Source organism: Gekko japonicus, unplaced genomic scaffold, assembly GCF_001447785.1.
Source record: "Gekko japonicus isolate JY-2015 unplaced genomic scaffold, Gekko_japonicus_V1.1 scaffold256, whole genome shotgun sequence".
NCBI lineage: Eukaryota > Metazoa > Chordata > Lepidosauria > Squamata > Gekkonidae > Gekko > Gekko japonicus.
This window is the reverse complement of record NW_015161412.1, coordinates 35,833-61,181: the sequence shown is the minus strand read 5'-3', so window position 1 is coordinate 61,181 and position 25,349 is coordinate 35,833. Positions and strand designations below refer to the sequence as shown.

At 43.4% G+C, this 25,349-nt stretch overlaps 1 protein-coding gene across 1 annotated transcript in view; it reads left to right on the top strand.

The window, feature by feature from the left end:
• LOC107123759 (cation channel sperm-associated protein subunit beta-like) overlaps positions 1–25,349 on the top strand; it is a 96,818-nt gene that overhangs the window by 41,095 nt on the left and 30,374 nt on the right. The window contains exons 8-15 of the mRNA XM_015427105.1: positions 2,708–2,740; positions 3,423–3,489; positions 7,253–7,299; positions 13,788–13,940; positions 16,915–17,059; positions 20,071–20,222; positions 22,044–22,195; positions 24,004–24,200. Of these exons, the coding sequence (XP_015282591.1) occupies positions 2,708–2,740; positions 3,423–3,489; positions 7,253–7,299; positions 13,788–13,940; positions 16,915–17,059; positions 20,071–20,222; positions 22,044–22,195; positions 24,004–24,200 (946 nt within the window). The remainder of the gene's footprint in view (positions 1–2,707; positions 2,741–3,422; positions 3,490–7,252; positions 7,300–13,787; positions 13,941–16,914; positions 17,060–20,070; positions 20,223–22,043; positions 22,196–24,003; positions 24,201–25,349) is intronic.

Here is a 25,349-nt window from a genome sequence, read left to right as displayed (position 1 = left end):
ATCCTCTTGGCTGTTCTCCTAGACTTGCTCACCTCTGAATGAATTTACAGGCTGAGTTCATACTAAGTATAGAATCTAACTTTTCCCATTATAATATGGTTCCTCTATATCAATGCATGCATATATGTATATAAAAAGCACTCTTAATAACATTTCTGTAGGCTTATTCCCACTAAAGATATATAAAATATGAAAAATATAAAATTATAATAATATTCCAAAGAATTAAACTTTTTATATGCACTTTCTAATGTTCCAAAATAGCCTATGACATAAAGCTTTTATAGATATCTTGAATCCACCTGTTATCCTTTATTTTAATCCATCAGGGGATTTTTATTGAATTTTTAAAGATATTAAATCTAAATTAAACTTTCTTATTTTACAAAAACATACAATTTTGCTTTAGCCAGTAGGGGTCCTTCTGGTATAAAATGTAAGCTCTGCACTCCTAATTAGCCTTTTTAATTGTCAAGATGCTCAGGATTAATATCTCCTATCTCAGTAGCTTTTGGAAATGTTTTGGTCTTTTTCAATCTTTGCTTGTACCATAGAGTTTTAATCCTGAACGCTAGCGCGTCCCTCAACAACATGCCCGGTGTGATGACATCACTTCTGGGTGATGTCATCATGGTGTGCGCACACACAGCATGCACACAAAGCTCCCAGACATCCTGGCTCTCCCCCCCCACACTGGATGCCAGGTAGAGACCTGGCAACCCTAGCCTTTGGCCTGAACCAACCACTGGCCACTTGGCCAGAGAACAGGGACTGGCCCCTAGGTGAGGAGGAGTATGTGGCAGAGATGGCAGGACACAGCCTATGGCTGACTAGTCTCAGCTTTGTGGTTCATTCCTCTTTGGAGACTATGGCTACTTACTGCTGCTGTACCTGCTCACAACGTGCCCTGAGGAAGTGGCAGCAGATATATCCCCCTACAGCCAGGCATACTGGAGGGTATGCATGGTTATGAAATGGGCCTTTGGGCAGCTGAAGATAAACTTCTGGTGTCTACAGCACACGGGAGCTGCCAGTTCATAGAGTCTCCAAAGGTGGCCTATTTATTTGCCATCTGTGCCATGCTATACATGGTCATCTAGAGATCAATTGTAATAACAGGAGATCTCCAGGTTCTACCTGGAGGTTGGCAATCCTACCTGCACCTGCTCATAGCTATCACCATAGCCCCTCACGAGGGCTCATGTCTGAGCATGTGGTGGGCCCTGCAACCCACGGCACAAATCAGTTGCAGGCCTGGTGAAAAGTGGAAAAGGCCACTTCCGCTGTGAGTGCCACCAGAGCTGGGAATACACAGGAGCAGGGATTTTTTTGTAGAAAAAGCCCAGCAGGAACTCATTAGCATAACAGGCCACACCCAACAGCAGAAACTCATTAGCATATTAGGCCACACACCCCATGCCTTCCCTTGGCTTGCCTGGGCGGCCTGTGGCTTTGGGGAACCTGAGCAAACCAGCCCTTGGACCTGCTGGGGAAGGCATGGGGAGGCATTTAAATGCCTTCCCGGTCCTTCCAGGCCCCCCCCCCGGCCCCCCCACCTCAGAGTCACCGGGGGGGCCCTCTCCAGGCCTTCCCTCTGCAGCCACGCATGCAGAGGTTTTGGCTGTAATGGGCATGGCCAACTCTGAAGCCAGCCAGAAGTCCATTCCTGTGCGTTCCTGCCCAAAAATAGCCCTGCACAGGAGCACAATACAGTAGGCTTACTACATGTTTTCCCCTAACCAGGCAAACAGCAAAGTCTGCAAACGAGGTAATTGAAATCAGGAATATGGCATTGGGGGAAAAGGATTAGCCCTCCTCTATTCTATAACCATGACCCAAATCCCCACCACCTGCCAGCAGTCTCTCCTTCTGCTTCGTAAAAGATCTGGTCACTGGTCTTCCGTAGTCTCAGCTAATAGCAGTAAGAAAACTACTCACTTAATTTCAGTATGTAGGCTGCAGTTAAAGGCCAGTAAAATAGCAGGAGGTGTAGTCTCAGGAAGAAACAGACAGGTTGTTTTCTGGAGCAGACTATACGTTACACCACAGCTGTGTATCATGAAGCCCTGGCAAACTCTTCTCCATCCAGGGATCACTCTGCATTGGAAGAGTGATTGGGAAAGGGACTGATTCTCCTACCAGCCATTTTTAAACTGAAACCATCATCTGCTTTTGCTTCACCCAGCAGAGTTTTGTCCCTTTGTTTCATTGGAGAATGTAGGTCTGGGACACCGGCAGGCATTTAAGCAGCTGTGCTTTGCAAAGTTGAAGAGGCAGTCAGGGCTTTAGTACAATATTGCCCCACTCACTTGAAGCAAAGGTGGCTCTTGCTTCAATCTGTTTGTAGAATAAATGTAAAACCTTCATTACTCAAATACTCATTTACCGATATCTCTCTTTCCTGCCTCCCCTGCATTTACATGGAACATATGGTAACATAAATAGTGAAAGAGAAACTCAAGGGCACTTTAAACCTCATGTAAAAAAGTTCCTAATGGTAGCTTCACTGCAGTCACTAGATGGTTTGGTGCAAGTCTGATTTCACACCCTGATCCCAAGCCCTGTGGGGTTTTATTGGTGAAGACCAGCTTTATTTCATTGCAGCCAGAAATGCAGTGGGCAACAGTTTTTATACTGCCAAGACATATTCCAGCTGCCCAGTTCCAGTCAGTAATGTGTATAATTTTACTATTCTATTTTCTTCTAGTTCAACAAACCAAACTTCTGTGGATTTGAAAGGGTGAGAAACCACTAAATGTCACTTTTAAGTATTCCTAATGGCAAATTGCATTATACAGAAGATAGGAGAAATCGATTTGAACTGTTTATAAGCCCATTCATTTTTCTCCTGACATTTATTTTGGTACACCTTATTTCCAAGTAAGTGTACTCATTATCACAACTTATACTACGCATATATAGCTTCACCCCACAACTTGTGCTGTGTAAATGTGTAAAAATAATATCAAGAAGAGCTGCCACTATATGCCAGTCTTCTTGATTGACTAACTTTTCTCCGACCAGTGAGATCCCACAGGTTCCCTTCTACCGGTCCAAAGTGATAGTCAGATCATTTTTCCTTGGCATTTGTTGTGTTCTTTGCTTGTTATCTTCCCTTTCTTTGCCATCTTCCTGCTCTCTCACACCTATGCAACACTTCTTTCATTCCTTATGGTAGTGGCATGGTGACAACCTCTCTGGAAAAACAAGCACCACTACTAATGTCTTTGCCACCAGAACCAACACTCTTCTCTTAGATGATCCTATTGGCTATTCCCCTCATCTCCAGCAAGAAGTTGGGGCAACAGAAAATGTGGTCCATAATCTAGTGAACCCCTTAGAATCTTATCAGCTGTATCATGCACAATAACAATACAAAAATAATTGTACTAACAGTAATTACTTATTTATCTTTCCCACAGGATGATTATTTCAGAGCAAAAATATGGTATAATATCCAATGTCTGGCTAACCAAGAAAACTATGAAGGTGAGGAAACCAAATCTGCAAGCAATAAAAATATGTATGAAGTGTAGCTGGGATAGTAAATTGTTTTAAGCTGAAACACTGTGACATGCATAGTTTATGGTAAAGCAGTGGCCCATCACATGGCTTTTACAAATATAAATGTTTATTAAGTATTTACATGGCATAAAGTTAGTATATTAACCAAGTGGGTTTTTAAAATGTTATTTTAATTATACATTCAGATGTCTTTAACATGATTACAATATTACGATGGCTTACATTTAAACCAATATAACTAGGTTCCCATTTGACCAGAGCTGAATAACAAGTGTCAAATCTTAGTACATTATAACTTCAGTCAGTGCCAGTGCCATACCTAGGCATGTTAGGGTTGCCAGCCTCCAAGTGAGGCCAGGATCTATATGCCAGGCTACTCCCTAAGGTGCTGCAAGTCCTCGAGATCTCTCATAAGTCCAAAGGAAAAGAGGGACCAGACCCAGATTTTCCAGAGGGATCGGATAGAACCCTTTGTGGTGTGCTTGCTATTTGGAGGGGGGGGGGAAGACTGTTTTTCCTTTAAACCATCCTCTGTGTGTATAAACTTGGTAGTTTTCTGCTGCCACCAGGAATTAAAAAATCCAATTCTCTCTCTTTTGGTTGTATGGCCCAGGGTCTGGGCACTTCAGAGGACTATGTGGCCCTGAGGAAGGACTGTACTGATTTCTGGGATATGTTTAAACAAAAATTGATTTATTGAATAAAAAACAAAATCGGTTTCTGGTTATCTTGAACTGTTTCTGGGGAAAGGAACTTGTAAATATAACTGGCGAGGTGTCACACACAGTCTCTCAGACACCAAAATTCCACGCTGACAGGCTTCTCTCTCTCATATATGTAACCACACTGGCTAAGCTCTTTGTCTTAGGCACACAAGATAAAACATTTGTCTAACCACACAGTTTAGACACTACTTGTTTCTTTGCCATATAGACTCTCTCACAAAACTTTTAGCGTTCCACAGACCCTCTTCATAGCTCTTCCACACTTCACTTTCCAAAGACACATACACAGGACTCTGTCATAAAACACTCACACAGATTCTTCTCAGAACATCTCCTCCCACACTCAATCACCAGCCAATCACAGCACACTCATCTCCCCCTATTGCCCTCCTTGCATTACTGCAGTCAAACTCAACATTTAAAGACACACACACACACCAAAACATGGAATCATTACACCCTTCCTAAGTCGGGAGTGGCCCCATCATGTATTCCCCTGACAGCAGCTTTTTATAATTTGATGAAGGCGGAGTGGGAAGCTCCAGCTAAGCCTAAAGCTAACCACCCTATTTTTTCTAAGTTTTATTCCTTGGTTCCAGAGGCCACAAAAAAGATTGAGCTGCCTTTCGTAGATGATCCAGTGGCCAACCTGGCATCCAATTCCATGCTACCAATGGAGGTGGATGGTTTGCCCAAGGATCCCTGCAATTAGTGGATTGATCAGGCTTTGCATAGGGACTTTGAGGCCTCAGCAGCATCTCTGAGAGCATCAGCAGCTGGTTCTCCATTTGCTAGAGCTGCATTCTCATGGGCCTCGGACTTGGCAGCAGCAAGTAGCAATCTCCCTAAAGAACTCAAGGATGAAATCAAGAAGATTGCCCGGGCAACAGCTTTTGTGGCAGATGAGTCCCTCGATGCTTTACAGTTGTCAACTAGAGCTATGGAATTTAGCATGGTGGCTAGGCGGAGCACCTGGCTTAGAAGCTGGGATGTGGACCCCTTGGCCCAAGCCAAGGTAGCGGTGGTGGTCCCCTTCAAGCGCATCAATCTCTTCAGAGAAGGTATGGACAAATACCTGGAACAAGAAAGCCCTTCCTTCCAAGAAGAAAGATGGGAAGTCTAGACAGAGGTTTCAGTCCTTTCAAGAGTCCAAGTGTCCAACACACCCAGGCTACTCCAGGACCTTCAAAGAAAGATGGTAGACCAAACTACGAGATGAAGGCAGATCTTCCTCTTTCCACAGCAAGCTAAACAAATGTCTTGTTCTTGATAAACTATACAGTAAATGTTATTGCCAAGGAAACAGAATAAAAGCTTATAAAAAAAATAAGACCTTAAGGTCCTCGGAGCTCCACAGTAAGCGTCTGTGCCATTTGCCGCCCAACCGGAAGTCTTCCTAATTGTGTCCCATATGCCGCAATGTGTCTCAAAACCGGTCAGATGTCCCTGGAAACTCGGGCCTGGCTTTTGACCATCAAATTTTGGCTGCACCCTCTGTTTAATCCTGACCCGGATTCTTTTACCTTTTTAATGCTGACAGATCATTGTGAACCTAATTGGCTGAGATTAGTTCAAAAAAAATTAGGTCCTTAGGGATACCTTTAGATCTGCTTTATTTTTCATCTGCCTCCACAATGCCATCGGACATCTTCTCTGGAAGATGCCATAAAATCCCTTATGAATTTAGACAATGCCCTTGTAGTCAGGGTGCTATCGAATCCATTTCCCACATTCTTTTAAATTGTCCATTTTATGCTAAGACGCTGGATAAATTTCTGGACACCCTTCTTTTTACATGGCGTGGTCTCCCTGAGAGTGTCAAAGTCCAGTTGCTACTCTCGGGGCAAAACTCTTCTATAACTTTTAATGTTGCCTGTTTTCTTCAATCTGCAATTCAAATCAGGGAAACTATATACTGATCAGTTCTTTTTTCTTGCTGTTTGTTTGTACGACAGCCATATTTTTATGTATTCCTAAATTTTAATGTACTTTTATCTCTGATATGCCAAGTTGTATGTCTGTCCTCTTTCCATAAACCCAATCAGAACACAAAGGAACCCTAGAAGGGAACCTCAGCATGACTATGCTGAGTCAACAGGCACTACAGGAATTGGAGGGCATCTGCAGCATTTTGCAAGTCATTGCCACCAAAAAGTAAATGACAAGTGGGTATTGGATACGATAATCAATGGATACTCATTAGAATTCAACTCCATTCTGCCCAGGCATTTTCTCCAAATTCCAAAGAATCAGTCCAGTCAAAAACACCAACTTTTAGAGATGGACATCCAAAAACTACTGGACATCGAGGCTATAGAACCAATACCTGAAGCAGGAAGAATCCAAGGGGTCTATTCAGTATTCTTCATATTACTAAAGAGGAATGGAGATGTCAGGGCCATCCTGGACTTAAAATGGCTGAACAGTATGAGGAAGCTCAAAATGGAAACCCTCAAATCCATCATGGCAGCCATTCAGAAGGGACTTGGCCTCTATTGTTCTCTTGAAGGCCTATTTACATGTTCAGATACTAAAAGACCATTGAAGGTTCCTACACTTTGCATACAACAGAAGGCATTTCCAATATTGGGCAATCCCGTTTGGTCTGAAGTCATCACCCAGGGTTTTCACCAAGATACTGATAGTCCTGATGGCATATCTGAGTCTTCATGGAGTATCCCTTTTACAGGAATAGTCTTTGTGCTTTCTTCCTTGATAATATCTCTGGTTTTAACCCATTGCTCTTCTGGTTTATGTTCATTTGAACTTAGTAATGCAATGCAGTTATGTTAAACAGAATCCTATTCAGGTTTATTTCATGGGGCTTAATATTAGAAAAGTGTGTTTAGGATTAAGCTGTTAGTGACATAACCAGTAATTATTAACTTCCAAGAAGATTTCTGGTTGTTTCTGTATTTTGAAGTTGAAAATTAGCATTTGACCATGAGCTCTTTGCAAATCTTCACTGACTTTTGAGTTATATATTTCTCCTTTTCTTTCAGTGGATTATATTTCCCTCTCATTCAACAAAGATAAAACATTAAGCCAGGTAAGAGAAAAGATGAAGAATCCTGATGAGTATTAGATGAGTATAACTGGGAATTGATTGTTCAGTTCAGAACAGGAGCTGAAATATGGCACAGAATTTGATCTCCTGAAAATCCTTGCAATAGTTCAAATAATGGTTGGTCCCTGGTAGCCACAATCAAAGTTGTGAAATGTTTGATATTGTCTCAAAAACCAAAAGGCAACTGGAACAACATTTCCATCAAGGCTAGTCTCACTAACTTTGATGAAGACTGGTCCACAAACTGGTGCACTGGAATTGCCTTTGTCAATGGCCACTTTGATCATATGCTGCTGGAGAAAAGATATTTAAGGTAAGAAAATTTAAGGTAAGAAAAAGAGCCGGCCCAAGGGTTTTTTTGCACCATAGGCGGGGCTACCTTCTGGCGCGCGCGCGCACACACACACACGCCCAAGTATGCGGTTGCCAATCTCCATCCGGGGCCTGGAGACAAGGAAGTCCCTCCCTTAAAATAAAATAAATGGCAAGCCAGGGACTCATGGGGGAAGCTGTTCTGTTCCCTTCTCTCCCCCCCAGCAAATTATAAACACCCCCCTCTCTCCATGCCATGAAAAGCTTGCCACTGCCTCCCACTTGCCACCTCCCCCCCCCTTTAACTCATGGGCGCAATTTGCAAATCAAAGCATCTCTTCCTTTCTGCTGCGGGGAGAGTGCACCTGCAACCTCGCCTCTCGCTTACCTTTCCTTTTGCCCCCCAGAAGCAGAGAGCTGCTGTCAACAGAAGGAGCCAGCCGGGTCTCCTGGCCAAAGAGAGAGTTTTGTCCATGCTTGGCTGGGGAGGGGGTGGTTGTTGTTGCTGCTGCTGCAACAGCGGCGGCTCCCGGACCTTTTTTTTGCCTCCCCCCCGGCTGGGTGTTGGCAGACCGGGGAGGGGCGTGCAGGAAGAGGCAGCTGTTGCCAATATCTTCCTCTCACCCCGAGTCTGGTCCTCCTCTCCTTCGCCTTCCTTCATTTGATCAGGCGCTTTTCTCCCCACCCCCCCCGCCACCTCCTTGCCAGGGAGACCTAGAGACCAGACTGCATGGGGGCGGAGGCTGGATGCAGAGTTCAAAAACCCTGGGGGGCCCTCCCTGCATGCAGAAACAAACCCTCGCTGGGGCGGTCAAAGGGCCGAAGTTGCCGAGAGCCCCCCCGCACCGGGAAGTCCAGCTCCGAAGCCCCCGAGCACGTGCAGAGAGAATTGGCTGGCCTCCTTCCCCATGGCGCTCCCACTCAGACTAGCCGCGCGGCTCCTCAACTCCTCTTTCTCCCACCCTCCGGAAGGTAGACTGCCTCCAGGCCGGGGCACTGAGGGGAGGCGCGAGGCGGGAAGCAGGGCTTCTTCTGGGCGGCGTGTGGGCTTTTCACGAGGGTGGGGCTGCCGTGTGCAGTTTGGCATGGTGCCCAGGCCCAGTCAGAACTCAGAGGCAGCGGCAGCACTGGCGGCGCAGGCAGTCGCCCGATCAGGGAAGCCACTAGCCAGGGAGATTTTGGCGGGGGGCAGGGTCCTGTTTGGCACCCCTAGGGCCAGCCCACACTCTAGGTGAATGCCTAGTTCACCTAGCGAGTGAACCAGCCTGAATGCCTCGGCGAATGCCTAGTTCATCTAGCGAATGCCTAGTTCACCTAGCGGGTGAACCAGCCCTGTGACCAGTCAATGGAGAAGGAACTTTGGGGCGAACTCTGCTCGAAAAATCTTGTGGCTAATGTGTGATTAATAAGAACATAAGAGAAGCCAATGTCGGATCAGGCCAACGGCTTATCCAGTCCTACACTCTGTCACACAGTGGCCAAAAATACTAGGTGCCATCAAGAGGTCCATCAGTGGGGCCAGGACACTAGGAGCCCTCCCACTGTTGCCCCCCACCCAAGCACCAATAGCATCTGCCCTTCTGGATTCAAGGATCTAAGCTAAGGGTCCTGAAGAGACTCTCTGGAAGTGGAAGGGTAAGGCGATACATAAAGTCCTGAAAAGCCATGGAGATGGATTGAACAGGTGAAGCAGAAAGCAGGCATGCTAAATAGCTTAACATTAGTGATTTGCCTAGGATGCCAACTGTCCAGCTACACATTCGCTATGATTTTACAATCATATTATAAAGGAACTTTTGTTCATTTGCTTTACAGATTGTAGCAGCTGGAGTTGAAGTTTTCAGTGGGAGAAAAGAAGGAGAAGATAATGCTTATCCCTCTGTCATTTCCTCCTGAAAACTCCACCTTCAAGACTGCATCCAGATGTTTGGCTATTACACTATAGCGATCATTTACCACTTGGAATATCTTGTCCACACAGAAAAATCTAGTTGCAAATGTATGTAATAACACAGCAATAATGAAATATCTAGAGATATCTGGAGGCACTCCACGCTGCTTTTACCCCCAATAGAGAAAGGAAGATTATAAGTGATAAGACTTACTGTAAAAAAAAACAACCCCATAATGCTAGGAAAAGTTGAAGATAGTAGGAAAAGAGGAAGATCTGACTCAATGAAGGAAGCCACAGCCTTTAGTTTGCAAGACCTGAGCAAGGCTGTTAATGATAGGACATTTTTAGGAGGTCATTAATTCAGACAGTTACAATAAGTCTGAAGTTGCTCAAGGTACATGGGACACACACTGAGTTCAGCAGTGTCGCTTCTGGCATCTGTAGTTTACAATTCAGAATCTTTATAAAATCAAAGTAAACCTAGCAGTTTGAAAGCAAGAAATTGCAAGTGGATAAATAGGTACCACTTCGGTGGGAAGGTAACAGCGTTCCGTGCACCTTGGTGTTTAGTCATGCCAGCCACATGACCACGGAAACGTCTTTGGACAGCGCTGGCTCTTCGGCTTTGAAACGGAGATGAGCACCGCAACCCTAGAGTCGGATTCGACTGGCTTTCGAGCAAGGGAACCTCTACCTCTCTATTATTAGAACAGACAACATTTAAATGATGAAATGGTCAAATATACCAAATGATGATAAATATACAGACTAAAAGAGAAAGTTATAAGGTTTAACAGGGAAAAGATATTGCATGCTGTATCCTAAAACAGGAGTGGGAATAAACGCGGGATAATATTTCTAGGAATGTAATGTGAAGGAGAATTTTATAAATTTTAATTAAGGCAGTATTTGTCACTGTTAAAGCTAAAACATATTTGTAATTTGGGCAATGTGTATTGTTGGCGTCATCAGACCACAAATGCAGTTATAATATATGTTTGGAAAGTGCTGTTAGCTATGTCATGCTGGAAGCAGATTCAGGCATCAGTTAGAAAGATTATTAGTTAAGAATTATATATGCAGCCCAAGGTGTTTGTATTGGGATTCTTGAACAGCTGTTTTATTATTGATGATGCAGAATAAATGACAGTGTGTATAGCAAATCATGGGAAACTGTGGCCTCAATATTAATTATAAATTACTGTAATAAGATACAGACTGTGGCACTTACAGTGGTCCGATGCCCGGGCTTTTCTGACTTTCACAGTTCCCCCCCTCTTCGTGATTTCTAGTCCCTGACCTCTTATGTGTTGCTTGTTTCTTTCTATATTACTAGGCATCGATTTTAAACCAAACATATGATGTGTCCCTAAATTTATGGATACTACCTATTTATTTTATTGCACTTCTAATGTGAAATATCTTTTTCATAGGAATCTACTTGTTTCTATAGTAATGATCCATTTACACAATGGCGCAGCTGCTTGCCTCGCAGAAAACAAACTGACAAGTTCACTTCCCGACGAGCAGTTTCTTTTCTTGTTGATTATCAACAGAACACTGGCATAGGTTTTTTAACTCAGCAGGTACAATGTGCAAAACATACTATTTCAGTTGGTGTGTATGTGTATATGCCATGTTGTTATGAAATTTATAATGAATTATCTGGTCTTTTGTAGAGTTATGAAAGTTCTGTCCAATAATGTTAAAATAACCCAAACAACAAAATTATTATTTAGTTAGATTTAACACCTGACCCACATAACAAAGTAAAACCATAAGATATGTATAGCACTAATAGTCCCCTTAGTGATTTTCTGTGTCAGGTCCTGTCTACTGTGTGTACAAAATATACTCAAGCTTTCATTGTCTGATTCATAATGTCCTGCATCCTGTAGACACTGGAAAGTGATATTGTCAATTTGCCTTGTGGTCTGATTTCAAGATGGAAACTTTGTTTTTTAAATACAACTAAAAACTTTCTTATCCAATGATGGAGCCTTGAAGGAAAAATTGGATTAAAGCTAAGGTCTGTGACATTATTTAATGGCACAGAAATGGAATACTTGGCAGGCATATAGATAAAGTCACAGCTTAATGTTGAAAATTGCATGAAAACACAACAACACAACATTTGGATGAAGTCATTTTGCTGACAAATATAAGTTCCAGTTGTAACATAATCAAAAAAAGAAAAATAGGTTGCATATCTGAAATTGCAATGTTCAAATATTTTAATGTTTTTATGTTCACTGCCTTGGGGACTGTATTTGGGAGGTAAAATTGCATAAAATATTTTAAATAAAATTTATAAATTGTTGTTCTTCAAGTGGTTATCTGCGCTTTCACACTGGCTTTGTGCCTTTCATCAGAGGTACAACTTTGGACCATGTGTGTCCAATTTTTGGTGGCTCCACTTCAACTGTACAATGTCAGGTTCATGCAAAATAAGATCTCTGTAATATCTGACTTGCTTATGTGAGAAACAGGTGGACCTGGCTTGCCTGGCCAAAACGTGTGGATGATTCTGATGTTGTTAGTTTGGCACAGCTGGTACCAGCTGGGTATATAAGGTCTTCACCAAAGTTGAGCTCAAACAACCTTTCTAGTGACTCTGTGGAACCATAAAAAGGGTTCCTTTTTGGTCCCCTCTCTCACTCTCTATTAAGCTTCTAGCTTCTTGGTTTATTGGGGAGCTGGTGGATGTGAAGGTCACTTGGAGATAACTTGAATTCCATTGGCAGAAGACTTGGGAGAAATCAGAGCACATCATAGAGCCAATCTGCATGCTTATGAAGTAGTGGTAAGGGTAATGAAGAAGCTTTTCTTCTCCAGCACTGTTGTGTCAGTTAAATACTGACCGGTTTGATTGTTTAAACTGGTTCAAGACTTAGTAACACCTAAGTTCTATCTGGCTAATGATGCCAATCTGGCCCAAACGGTGACATTTTTGTGAGGTTCTTTAGTCATAAAATCTCTCTCACCCATTCTCATTTGGAAGTCAGGTTGAAAGCAGATCTGCTACCTGAGGTGTCAGAAGCACTTGCTTGTTCTTTTTCCATGGGTAGTTTCAGACTGATCTTGGTAATGGGTGCTGACATGGTCTTAGGGGGACCAAAATCCAGCACTTGTGTTTTTTATGCATGCCCATCTTGACTTGTAAAATCATGCCAGGGAAAGCTGTTGGAGCCTCTGGTTAAAATAGGGTGCCGGGTCTGAGTTGGAAAACACCTGGAGACTTTGGGGGTGAAGCCTGGAGAGGGTGAGGTTTGGGGAGGGGAGGGGAGAGGCCTCAGCATGGTACAATGCCATAGCAGCCATTCTCTTGAGGTGAGCTGATCTCTGTCAGCTGGAGACCAGCTGTAAAAGAAGGAAATCCCCAGGCCCCACCTGGTTAAAATCATTAATAAATGCCTCATTGACCATAGTTCCTTGAAGAAAGTTTTTATTAGATGTCTGCTTTTTAAAAAATCTTCATTGATTAAGGATTATCTGGCCAACAACAGGCCACACTCCAATTTTTAGAGAATGTCATAGAGCATACGGTAGCAGAGCACTTCCAGGGGTTTCTAAATGATGCATCTGCCATTGACCCATTTCAGTAGGGCCTCGAGCCTCACTTTGGAAGCCAGGTTGCACTGATGGATTTTGAGAAGGACATGAGCACACGAAAGCTCATACCTTGAATAAACTTTTGTTGGGCTTAAAGGTGCCACTGGACTCTAAATTTGTTCTACTGCTTCAGACCAACACATCTAAACACTTGGAACTATCTTTATTGTAATATGTATGCATCTGCAAAATTACTTGGTCCAAAATTTGTGGTGGTCTGTTTTTGACCAAAAGGAGGAAACTTGGCCTCCGCTAACATAGTGACAAGGTAAGAATACAAGCATACCCAAATTGAAATGATAATGGCAGAAGTCCAGAGCACCTACTCAAAAAATGCAAGTTGAAAGCAGGGCTGGATTGGTGAAAGGAACCAGCATCTAGGTGACATTTTCAAGCAGAGTCCAAAGCAATTTGGGACTCTGTTCTCCACCAACTATCCCACTACTGTTGCCATTATCTTCTGCAGCTGCCTCATCTACCTTTCCTGTAATGCTAAATTGTGACAATTCATGTCAATTATTTTGACTCCCTTCCAAAATGTGACCAGATATATTATAATGTGCTTTCACCTGTACTGGTTTCAAGCAGATTTATTTATACCACATTTCTGCCTGTTAATGTACAAAATTATGTGTTTTCCCTTATTTTGTAGGGTAGGGCATTAGTAGCAGTGAATAAGTTAACAAACCACAGACTGAACAGAAGAAGAAAGTTTCCAGATTTTTGGTTTCCAGATAGTGAGTTTGTGGCATTCGGCATGTTTTTCCACCCAAACAGTCATTTTCTGTATGTTTATGGAAACCAGGTGAGTATTAGTAGCAGGAATTTTAGGAATGACAGATCCTAACTCCAAATTCTTTTGAAAAACAATCCCATATTTACAAAGGAAGGAGACTTCAAAAAGTCATTGGGCATACCTGTACCAGAGCCTGTGACATTCCTAGCCTGTTATTGTGTTTAATTTGTGTCTCCTCACCCTCATTTTTCTATGCTGCCATTTGTGCATTTTCCATACATACGTGCAAAGAGCCAAAAGAGACAATGGCTGCTTTCAGACAGCTGGTGGGCAAGGGCTATTGTTACTCTATTGGGAACCCAAGTGAGTTTTTAAATGGGTGATGTGTGTGTTAGTGTGATGTGTGTTTAAATGGGTGATGTGTGTGTTGGTCCTTGTCATGCAAGGACCAACCTGATCTGCTGAGTTGTTTGGACATACAGTCACCACCACCCACAACCACTTCACTTGGCTTTCAGGATGTGAGTAATATGGCCTGTGATCATACAATGTCAAGAAAGCCTATGGGTTGACTTCCAACATATAACCAATGCCAAATGTACATGTAGGTTCCCATCAGGCTGCCAGTTTTCTCTTCCCTTAAATATCAAAGCGCACACGTTTCCTTTTGAAATAGGGTTGCCCGCTCTGGGTTGGGGAATTCCTGGAGATTTGGGGGGTAGAGCTAAGGAAGGCAGGGTTTGGGGAGTGATGGGAGCCTCAGCGGGGTGTTGTGTCATAGAGTCCACCTTCCAAAGCAGCCATTTTCTTCAGAGGAACTGTTTGTTTGGGTTTTAAATTATATATTGCATTTTTGTAGTAAAGTATTTGATGTTTTTATGAGTAAGTTTATACTATGTAAGCCGCCCTGAGCCCTACGGGGGAGGGCGGGGTATAAATTTAACAAATAAATAAATAAATAAATGTCATACCTGGAGGTCTGTTGTAATCCCAGGAAATGTCCAGCCACCACCTGGAGGCTGGCAACCCTATTTTGAAATAAAACATCACTTCCTTCCTTTCCAAAAGACAAGCTCTCCAGTGAATGTCTCAGCCCCTCCTCCTTACCACTTCAAGAGTCTCACCTGTATGGAGGAGTAGCAGCAATGGTGACAGCAGGAGCTCTACCAATGAACAGCATCTGTAACTGAGATCCCTGTTTAACAAGCACTTGAAATCCAGATTTAAAGATGGTCATATGGGAATCCTGCTTAGCCTTAGCATTTGTGTTGCCTTTGACATCATGCTGAATTGTGGCTCAGGAGAGGGTTATTTGCTGCTGAGAAAATAGACAATGATAACAAGAAAGGAACATGTGCTCTTGCAACCCACTGAAGAGTAATCAAGAATGCCCTGACCTGGATAGCCCAGGCAAGCCCTATCTCATCAGATCTTGGAAACTAAGCAGGGATGACCCTGACAAGTATTTGGATGGGAGACCTCCAAAGAATATCAGGGCCGGGAGGCAGAGGTAGGCTATCAAGCCACCTCTCTGAACATCCTCCATGCCCCCAGTAGGGGTCGCCAGAGATCACCGTGACTTCCAGGTGCAGGCATACACACACACACACACAAATACAAAAGTACCCCCAAAAAAAGAGTAATTAAAAGCATGTCTGCATCAGCCCAAGTTGTGCTGTACCTTGCTACATGCAAGGAGTAACCCAATGAACTGGGTCAGGCACTTGCTGTTAGCCAAGTTGCCTTATATTACTATCAAGCTCGGGGAATTATGAATATTAAATAGCAACAGGCATAAAATATAGGATCATAACCCTTGTATACCAGAGTCAGGATTCCCAGAGCCCATGAATAGGCGAGAAGACCAGGCTGCTAGAATAATTGATCTCTTTACTAAATGTTCTCAAGCATACAAATAATAATAATCAAGCACTCACACACACAATACAGGACTAAGAATACAGAGTTGAAAAGATAGTGATGTTTGCAAGAGCAGGGGTATTGTTGGTGGGTACTATGTTACCTGTCCAACGAGATGAGTAGATCATGCAGCGAAATATAGACAAATGAGGGTGGGGGTGAACCGTGAGTCAACCAGTGACACACGTGGACTGATTCCAAACCGGCCAAGAATGGACCTAACAAGTTAGGATGGGGCAAAGAGAAGAAGAGCCAAGAGAGCGAACTCGGGGAGAGCTCACCTTAAATAGCTAAATTGTGACCTGAGGCAATGACCATGTGGTCACTGGTTCCCAGGAAGTGTTAGGAAAAAAACTATACTCTGGATGGGGGACACAAAGGAGTTGACAGTTGGGCAATTGAAAGTTGATGGTCGGCAGGGAGTGACACCTCTTGGAAAGGGGATGAGACAAAGGAGAGGGTAGAGGGATCCAATCACAGCGCTGGGAATGGCTGAGGAGGAGGGGGAGGAATGTGCTACGTGGTGGAAAAGAGATGACTTCATGGGTTCTGTACAGGAACACGAGTCCTCTGTCAGAACATGGATTCTCTTCAGGTCTGCTACAGTCTTTGTACATGGAGGCCAGGGCTGTTGGTCTGCATCATACCTGGAGCTGTGGATCTGCATCATACCTGCAGCTGTGGATGCAGACGTGCAGAGTCAGAAGGCTTCTGTAGTCCCGTGTCCGCGTCTGGCTTGGCATACTTCTTTGGCACAAGCCACAGTGTACAGTCCATAATCCAGCAGTGGGCCCTTCACTTAGGACCACAACTCTGTCCATTGCTTTGGCACACTCTCTTCACAGTCCAGCAAGGCAGTGATATTAAAGAGTCTCTTATAATGCCATTTGAAGTGGCTTCATGGCAACTGTGTTTAAGAATCCCCAAACTGTAGCACCTATCACCTGCCACTGAGTACCCATGACTATGATTTCTGTTACTATCATCATCATTTCAAGGTAATGGCTGTGTTGGGGTTCTTCTCTAAAAATAATTATCACCTAAAACAATACTTACACTTTTTAGTCCTGTCAATTTTAAATGTAGAGATCGTATCTTTTATATTCAATTTCCCCCCCTTTAGGTGTGGTTTTCTGAAGATGGAGGTAACAAATTTCAACTTTTAATTAAATTAGTGAATGAGACTGTTGTCAAAACAGATACATGTGTTTACACCCAGGCTATTGTATTTGCGACTGACAAGGGGAGTGTTTTCTACACCAAGGCAGGTAAGAACTTCAAAAGAATTCAAAGCTCCTGGAATATGAAGTAAGGCACATAATCATAAGGAATACAGAGAATAGTAAGGAAATATTTAACACTGACATTCTGCGGGGAATAGAAAATGTCTTCACTGTGCCTCTGTGCTGTCTCATAGTCGATATCTCATCTGTATGGGCCACAAACACATGGCAACAGAGACCTCTACATTTTTCTCTTCTTTTGTGACAAGTGAATGCACGTAAAATCACCTCCATGCGCTCTGTTTCTCATCTACTTTCATTCATCTCATTTTTTCTTCATTTCTATTGTGACAAGTCAATGCACATACATTCATCTGCACACACACTGTTTTTCTTCTGCTTTCATTCAACTCGTACACCTTTCCCTTCCCACTTTCCAGTTTTCTCCTGCCAGATCTGCCACTCCCATGAATTACTGACTGTGGTGACACCATTTCTAAATCCAGTTCTAACATGGTTTCTCAATGGGATCACACTGTTGAACTTACAGCGACATACAGTTACCCATCCTGGGAACTTCACAAAGACTTAAAGTGCTAACTGATGAGCCTTTTGAACTTGTGAAACTGATCTTTTATCATTATTATTGTGGAAGTTCATAGCTGGAAGAATTTGGGTTTAAGTATCTTTATTGGCATGAAGAGAGCTATGTGTTTCCCTTCAATGATAAACTTGCTTTGAGAACTGATTCCCTCCACCCCCAAATCAGTATATATCATGAAGCACAGGAATTAGTGTTACTATAATTTTACCCAGTTGTGAAATGTCCACAGAGGAATGGTTAATATACAAATGATGAATGACTCTTAGCTGAGAGCCAGTGTATTGATCAACAGCGGCAGACTCTAGTCTGGAAAACCAGGTTTGATTCCCCACTCCTGCACATGAAGCCTGCTGGGTGACCTTGGGCCAGGCACAGTTCTCTCAGAACTGACTCAGCCCCACCTACCTCACACGATGCCTGTTGTGGGGAGAAGATGGGAAAGGTGATTGTAAGCTGCTTTGGGACTGCTAAAGGTAGACAAAAGTAGGGTATAAAAACCAATTATTTTCTTCTGCTGCTTGAAGAAAATAATAGTTTCCTAGGTTTGATAGTTTGTTAGTGTTATGTAACTATTCAGCTGTGAGGAAAAAGCCACTGTAAAATGGCAGATTAGGATTTTCCTTGCTCTGTCCCTATAAAGTTTAACACACTCCATGGCTCCTACTTCATGTTCTAGCTGTTACCCAAACAGGCAGTCTCCTATTTAATTGGGGGAAATTAGTTTTAAAAGAGACAAGGCGAGAGAGAGTAACTGGGATTCTCCATCAATGTTTACAGGGTTTTTTCCCTTAAAAGAACTCTCAAAATAAACTAGGCCAATGTTCAGTGGAAAGATTGTTATTGAAAGATAATAAAAGAATAGAACACACATACAACCATACTGAAGACATATACAAGGCTAGCTAAGAGAAAATCAGGAAGGAGAGGGCAGAAAGCAATTTCAGGGAAGACTATAGATACCAGTCTCAAAGAAAGAGGTCCACAGCAGCAGTATCAAAACAACCAGCATTTCATGGAGAGAAAAAGAGAGGGTCCAAGTGGATTTGAGGATGTATGTATGGGTCTGAGAACACACACACACTGGTAGCCTGGGATTCCAGATACTGGGCAAAATGCTCCCTGGGGCAATGCTGATGTGTTCACCCCAGGTGGTTCATCCCAAGAGGTGGAGAAGCTTGATGGGTTTACCTATAGGTGTTAATGGTGCTTGATGACCCTGTGATTAGAAGAAGAAGAGATTGGATTTATACCCCGCCCTTCACTTGGAGTCTCAGAACGACTTACAAACTCCTTTCCCTTCCCCTCCACACAACAGATACCCTGTGAGGTGGGTGGGGCTGAGGGAACTCTGACACAAACTGCTATTTCAGGAACAGCTGTGCCAGAACTTGTGACTGACCCAAGGTCACAGCAGCAGGTACAAGTGGAGGAGTGGGGAATCAAACCCGGTTCTCCCAGATTAGAGTCTGCACACTTAACCACTACACCAAACCGGATGGGAAGAGCTACTAGGTTTGGTGAATAGTGTTAAGTGTTGCTTAATTAGGATAAATTGGTGAGGGGAAGTGAGGCAGGGTATTGATGAGATGAATTCAAGGTGAGGTGATTTGTCCTTGAGTATACATCTCTCCAGAGTGGGGAGGATGTCATTAGCTAGCCAGCCGTTCTTAGTCATACTCCTAAACTCTGTGTCCAGGCTTGTCTCTGGCTGGCATCCATTTTGTGTCATATTGGGCCAGACAGTGTATTGCACTTATGATATGGTAGAAAGGGTGTTTATGGTGTCTAGCTACAAACTGCCCCTCAGCGAGAGGAGGGGTCTAACTGCTAACATAGCAGGGGGGCAGTTGCATCTGCTGCTTTTAGCATTAGCACTCCATTATTGGATTCCTGTAAGGCAACTATTGGGACCTCAGTTTTTCTTCGTTGGACACTGTTGTTTGGATACCTACTAGTCTTCTGCTAAAGATTTTTTGAAGAGGGTACTGGGCTCTAGCAGGTAACTCAATATTTGGCTACTTGTGTATTTCTAACAGTTCAGAATTGTTGTTAAGGATACAAAGAGCCGTATGCAGCCTTCCACATAAAAATGGTAGCTTTTCTGCTAATGCCTTCCTACTGCAGCCTCCTTGTGCCTACTGAAAAGCTGCCACCAAAATCAAAAGGACACCCCCCACACACTCCCATCCATCAAGTGCAAAGAGTTTCCACCAGAAGGGAAAATGGGCACCACTGCAGTCTCTATGTATACAATAGAGCTACCTCAGCTACAATTTTTCCTCATCACAACAGTGGCTCTCTTATTACATTGATCAGTCAAAGCATGATCAGAATAGATCTTAATCTCTGTGTAAATCCAAAGAAAACAACCCTCCTACAATATCAACCTTATGGTTGCTCATGATTTTATACATGTGCATGATTCCTATTTTCTTTTGTTCTTTCACTGTAGGTTTACACCGGTATGCCAAGCTTACAACTGTACAACTTAATATATTTAATATGTACTTTGACCACTTGGGAGATTTATATTGTGTTAGTTTGAATGAAACAGCTCAAGATTTCCTAAAAGTGCAGACCATGGATGTGAACACTTTATTGCAGGTTTAATATGCAGTTGACATACTTGTATAAAATGGTTATGAAGTTTAATTACTGTTGCATGAAGATGATCATCTATTGTTCGGGCACATCTATCCAGCAGGCTAGTGCTAGTGATTTGATTGGATTGAATCCTTCATAAATATACATCCTTATCTATATATGCCCATGAGAGGCTATTCTGGGGAAAAAATAATTTCTTTACATTATTAACATACTAACTAGACATCAGAAGAACAAAGTTTGACTGTAGTGGCACCTTTAAGACCAACAGAGTTTAATTCTGGGTATAAGCTTTGTTATGCATGCACACTTCTTCAGATACATTGAAACAGACTTCCTCAAGCCTTTCATTTGGGGGGGGGGGAGTTTCCAGGAAGGGCTAGTCAGAGTGAAGATGTGTAAGTAACTGAGTGATAAGTATAGCTATGATTGGATTAAATCAATTATTAGCATGCAAATAAAAGAGTAAACAGAAGTTTGAGTCCAGTAACACCTTTTAAGACCAACAAAGCTGAATTCTGGGTATAAGCATAGGGCTGCCAAGCCGCGGCGGGGGATCTGTGCATCGTCACAGGATCCCTGCCGTGGGGGGACACCGATACGCGCTGCACCGGCATCGCCAGGATGTGATGCTACGCGTCGCTCTGGCAACGGGGCTGTTTGGAGTCTTGTTGCCAGAGCGACGCGTAGTGTCACATCCTGGCGACGCCGGTGCCGCGCGTATCGCTGTCCCCCCGTGGCAGGGATCCTGTGACGATGCACGGATCCCCCGCCGCGGCTTGGCAGCCCTATATAAGCAAGAACTGAGTAACAAAAACAACATCAAACCAGAGAATCCCACCAGACCCACAGGCTAATATGGCAAGCTTAAATCTCCCGGTGATGCAGTAGAGGTCCTGAATCACTACCTGGCCATGGTGGTTCACTGACTAAAAGTGAACAAATTGAAACTAAACCCTGAAAAGACAGAGATCATGCTAGTTGGGAAGGAGGAGGTCTTAAAGAACACTGCTCTTCTCACTTTTGATGGAGTATAGCTGGCCCTTGCTGACTCAGTTAAAAGCATTGGGCTCATGCTGGATCCAGCTTTATTACTGGAGAAGCAAGTTAATGCAGCTGCAAAAAAAGCTTTTTACCTACTCAGCCTAGCTTGTAAGATGGCTCCTTAGCTTTCCAGATAGCATCTTACCTGGAAAGAATGACTCCTTTTAGGAAAAAACTCTGATCTGTATGTATATTATAGGGTTCACAAGAATGGTCAGAGGCTGCTATTGCAGCATCATAGTAGGTGCATATTGGACTCCATTTCACTCTGCTACAAACTGGCACCCAAGGCCCTCCTGGTGGTGATTAGAACCTGCTCTCTGCCAGCTGTGCCCATCAGTGTGGGGCACAGAGACCACACACCTACAAAAAGCAGATTACTTACCTGTAACTGGTATTGGTTGAGTAGTTCACTGTGCCATCACATACCACACACCCCTTCCTCTCAACAATGGAAGGAGGGTGCATTGGGTTGGGGGGGAAGCTAATCAGGAAGGTATTGTTCCATCCCCTTGGAATATGTCCATTACAGTTCACAACCCTGGATGGGTGGGCAAGCAGCAAGCACCTATTTCAGCTTAACCCTCATAATTTTGAAACAACTTTGTGTGTCGGATGGGTTTCCATTAGTGTGACTGCACAGTAACCTGTTCTGTCCTTATATGGGCCCTAATATATTGATTTCGCTTTCAGAATTGCTTCTTGCTAATTCTGCATATATTTAATCTGTGATCATAAGGAAATGAGACATTTCTCTTTTTTTGGACTTTGTTCCAGGAGGATGATTTAGCTTTCGATGGTGCTTTATCTCCACAGTACATCACTGAAGAGCAGATAATGTTTTTTAGTCATATTCCATTGAGTCCACATGTGAATCCTATACAGCCAAGATTCTATAATCTGTACATAGGAAAAGCATTAGAATATGGGTAAAGACCAGTCATGCTAAATGTTCTAAGAATTATTTATCAAGGAATATCCCATTATTCCATGTGTTCTATAGGTATAAAGAATATTTGTTTCATAGTAGAAATGCATAAATTCCACAACTTTAAAATTGCAAGTGTCTTGCCTTTACACTGTGTTACAAAATACGGTAAAACAAAAGCAAACAGCACAGTAATTAGAATGAACATCAACAGCATTCTCCCTTTCTCTCACACACAGACTACCTAATGTTGCAGGCCTGGCATATATCTGCATATAGCAGGGGTGGCCAAACTTGCTTAACGTAAGAGCCACACAGAATAAATGTCAGATGTCTGAGAGCCGCAAGACATGAACAAATATTACACACACGTTTTTATTGAAAAATATGCAAATTTGCTTTTTGTTAACTTTAAATTAGACTGTGGGAAAGAGCCGCATGTGGCTCCTGAGCTGCAGTTTGGCCACCCCTGGCCTATAGGTAAGTTGCTATATATTTGTCAACTGTGAGACCCAACAACAGGAAACAAATACTTTTCCTGATCATGAAGATTAAATGAGTTTGTTTCTTTGATTCAGTATAAGAACATAAGAGATGCCAATGTTGGATCAGGCCATAGGCCGATCCAGTCCAGCACTCTGTATCACACAGTGGCCAAAAATACCAGGTGCCATCAGGAGGTCCACCAGTGGGGCCAGGACATTAGAAGCCCTCCCACTGTTGACCCCCCCAAGCACCAAGAAGACAGAGCATCACTTGCCCCAGAGCCCCTATCTATACCTTGTGGCTAATAGCCACTGATGGACCTCTGCTCCATATGCTTATCTAACTCCCTCTTGAAGCCGTCCATGCTTGTAGCCGCTGCCACCTCCTGTGGCAGTGAATTCCATGTGTTAATCACTCTTTGGGTGAAGAAGGACTTCCTTTTATCCATTCTAACCCATTCTAACCTCCTTTATTTGTGTAAAAGTGTCGGCTTTCATTTTTTAATTTTTTCCCTGGGACCCATATTTCCTTTATGTCTGTTTCCAGAGTTCCTCTATCTTACATTTTTAGCATCTACCAGGGGACCCCAACATGGTGCCCATGGGTGCCACAGCACCTGCTGACACCTTTCCTGGCACCCACCCAGTGTTTTTAAAAACTGGGAGGGACCGAGGGGTAAGGTTTCTGATTGGCCACTAGAGATTTGATTGGCTGTGCAGATTTTTTATAATGTTGCTTGGACAGCAGCTGCCACCATGACCCAAGGAGCTTCACTGTGTGACTGAAGGTAAGCTGAAGCAGCCATTTTGTGGTGGGTTCTGCCTCCTGCGGCAGCCATTTTGTGGCTGCGCCCACCACACTGTGTCAGAATTCCAAAGGTGCCTGCAGGCGCCACAAGGGCCAGGACCCCATGTTTAAAACATAACTTCTAGGATCTAAAATGCCAGTTTTAAGTGCATGGTACAACTCTGTGCCACAACAGCGTTTCATTTGGAAATGGCTCTTTTGATATGCATCATTTATACAAATTGAAGCCTGGAAAACACTGGTGTGGGCAGCTGTGCTTTTTCTGGAGACAGGAGTCTGCTTCTATGGCAGAAGTAGCCCCCACTCTATTTTATTTGTCCTTAATGAGGCAAGGGCTCAGGGGTTAATCTTGGGCAAAGTCTACTCCACAAGCCAAGTAAGGTAGAATAGCTAGCCTCGTTGGCTACCAAAGTTTCTATGAGAGCAGGCAAGTTGGAAAAAGTCAAATGGGACAAGTTCTGAACATGCTGTGTGTAGGTTGACACTGTCATCCAGTTGTGCTTCCTTTCCATTCAGGCTGGGAGGATCAGGTATAATCAACAAGGTTTTCGAGCACAGCTATTCTCCAAAGTTTTCATCGTCTGTCCTTGTTGATATTCTGGATCGGTTCCCTGTGGAGACGAGCACCAGCAGCCCTTGTGTATTAAATACTTTAACCATTCAGAAACCTGATCCTGGCACTACTGCATTTAAGCTTCAGCTTAGTGCTTCAGGTGAGTTGAGAGTGCATAGATCCCATGGTAATGAGGACATTTCAGAAGTATTAAGCCAGGAGTCCCCAGCATGGTATCCATGGAAACCATGGAACCCACCAACACTTTGCCTGATGCCTGCAAAATGTTAGAAAATGGGCAAGGCCATGGGGCTGGGGATCCAACTGACTGTGCAGGCTTTTAAAAAGTTGCTTTTACATAAGTTGCCACCACAGCACAAGGATCTTCAATGCACAACTGAAGGAAAGCTGTATGCCAGAAAATATTTTTTTTTAAAAAAATGTTCATTTTAAAAGGCATCCTGTTAAGCCTTTGCCTGAAATGTTGAAGAGCTACTATTAGGGTAATTCATAACCCGGCTCTCTTAATGTTTTGTGTCTCTTGTGGCAGCCATTTTGTGGTTGCACTCACCACCCTGTGTCAGCATTCCGAAATTACCCACAGGATTAAAAAGGTTGGGTACCCTTGGGTTAAGAGAGCCAGTTTGGTGTAGTGGTTAAGTGCGGACTTTAATCTGGAAGAACCAGGTTTGATTCCCCACTCCTCCACTTGCAGCTGCTGGATGACCCTGGTCAAGCCATAGTTCTGACAAGAGCTGTCCTTGAAAGGGCAGTTCTTGAAAGAGCTCTCTCATCCTCACTTACCTCACAGGGTGTCTGTTGTGGGGAGGGGAAGGGAAAGGAGTCTGTAAACTGCTCTGAGACTCTGAGTGAAGGGCGGGGTATAAATCCAATCTCCTGCTCCTCCTCCTCCTCCTCCTCCTCCTCCCCTTGTCCAACCAGGCCTTCAGAGGTATATATACAAAGTGGTCACCTTTATTTGTGGGGTCTGTTCAGATGCAACACAAAGCCAAGGTTTATTTTAACTATGGTTAGTTGATGAAACCAAGGCTTGTTCTCACAAACTATCACAGAACTCTAGCTTGTCTCACCAATTCCTGGTTTCAGGGCCATTGCTCTTTCCCCTGCCTGTCTACCAAAGAAACAATTGGTATTGCAGCCCACTTTGCAGCATCCAGCTGAAGGAGTGGGCCTCACAGTCCTGTCAGCACTAGCTGTAGATATACAAGGGCACAAAAGCTGTTCTATGGAATATATGGCCACTCTTGAAATACCAAGCAGCTCCCAAGTCACACACCTCTTTTTGGAG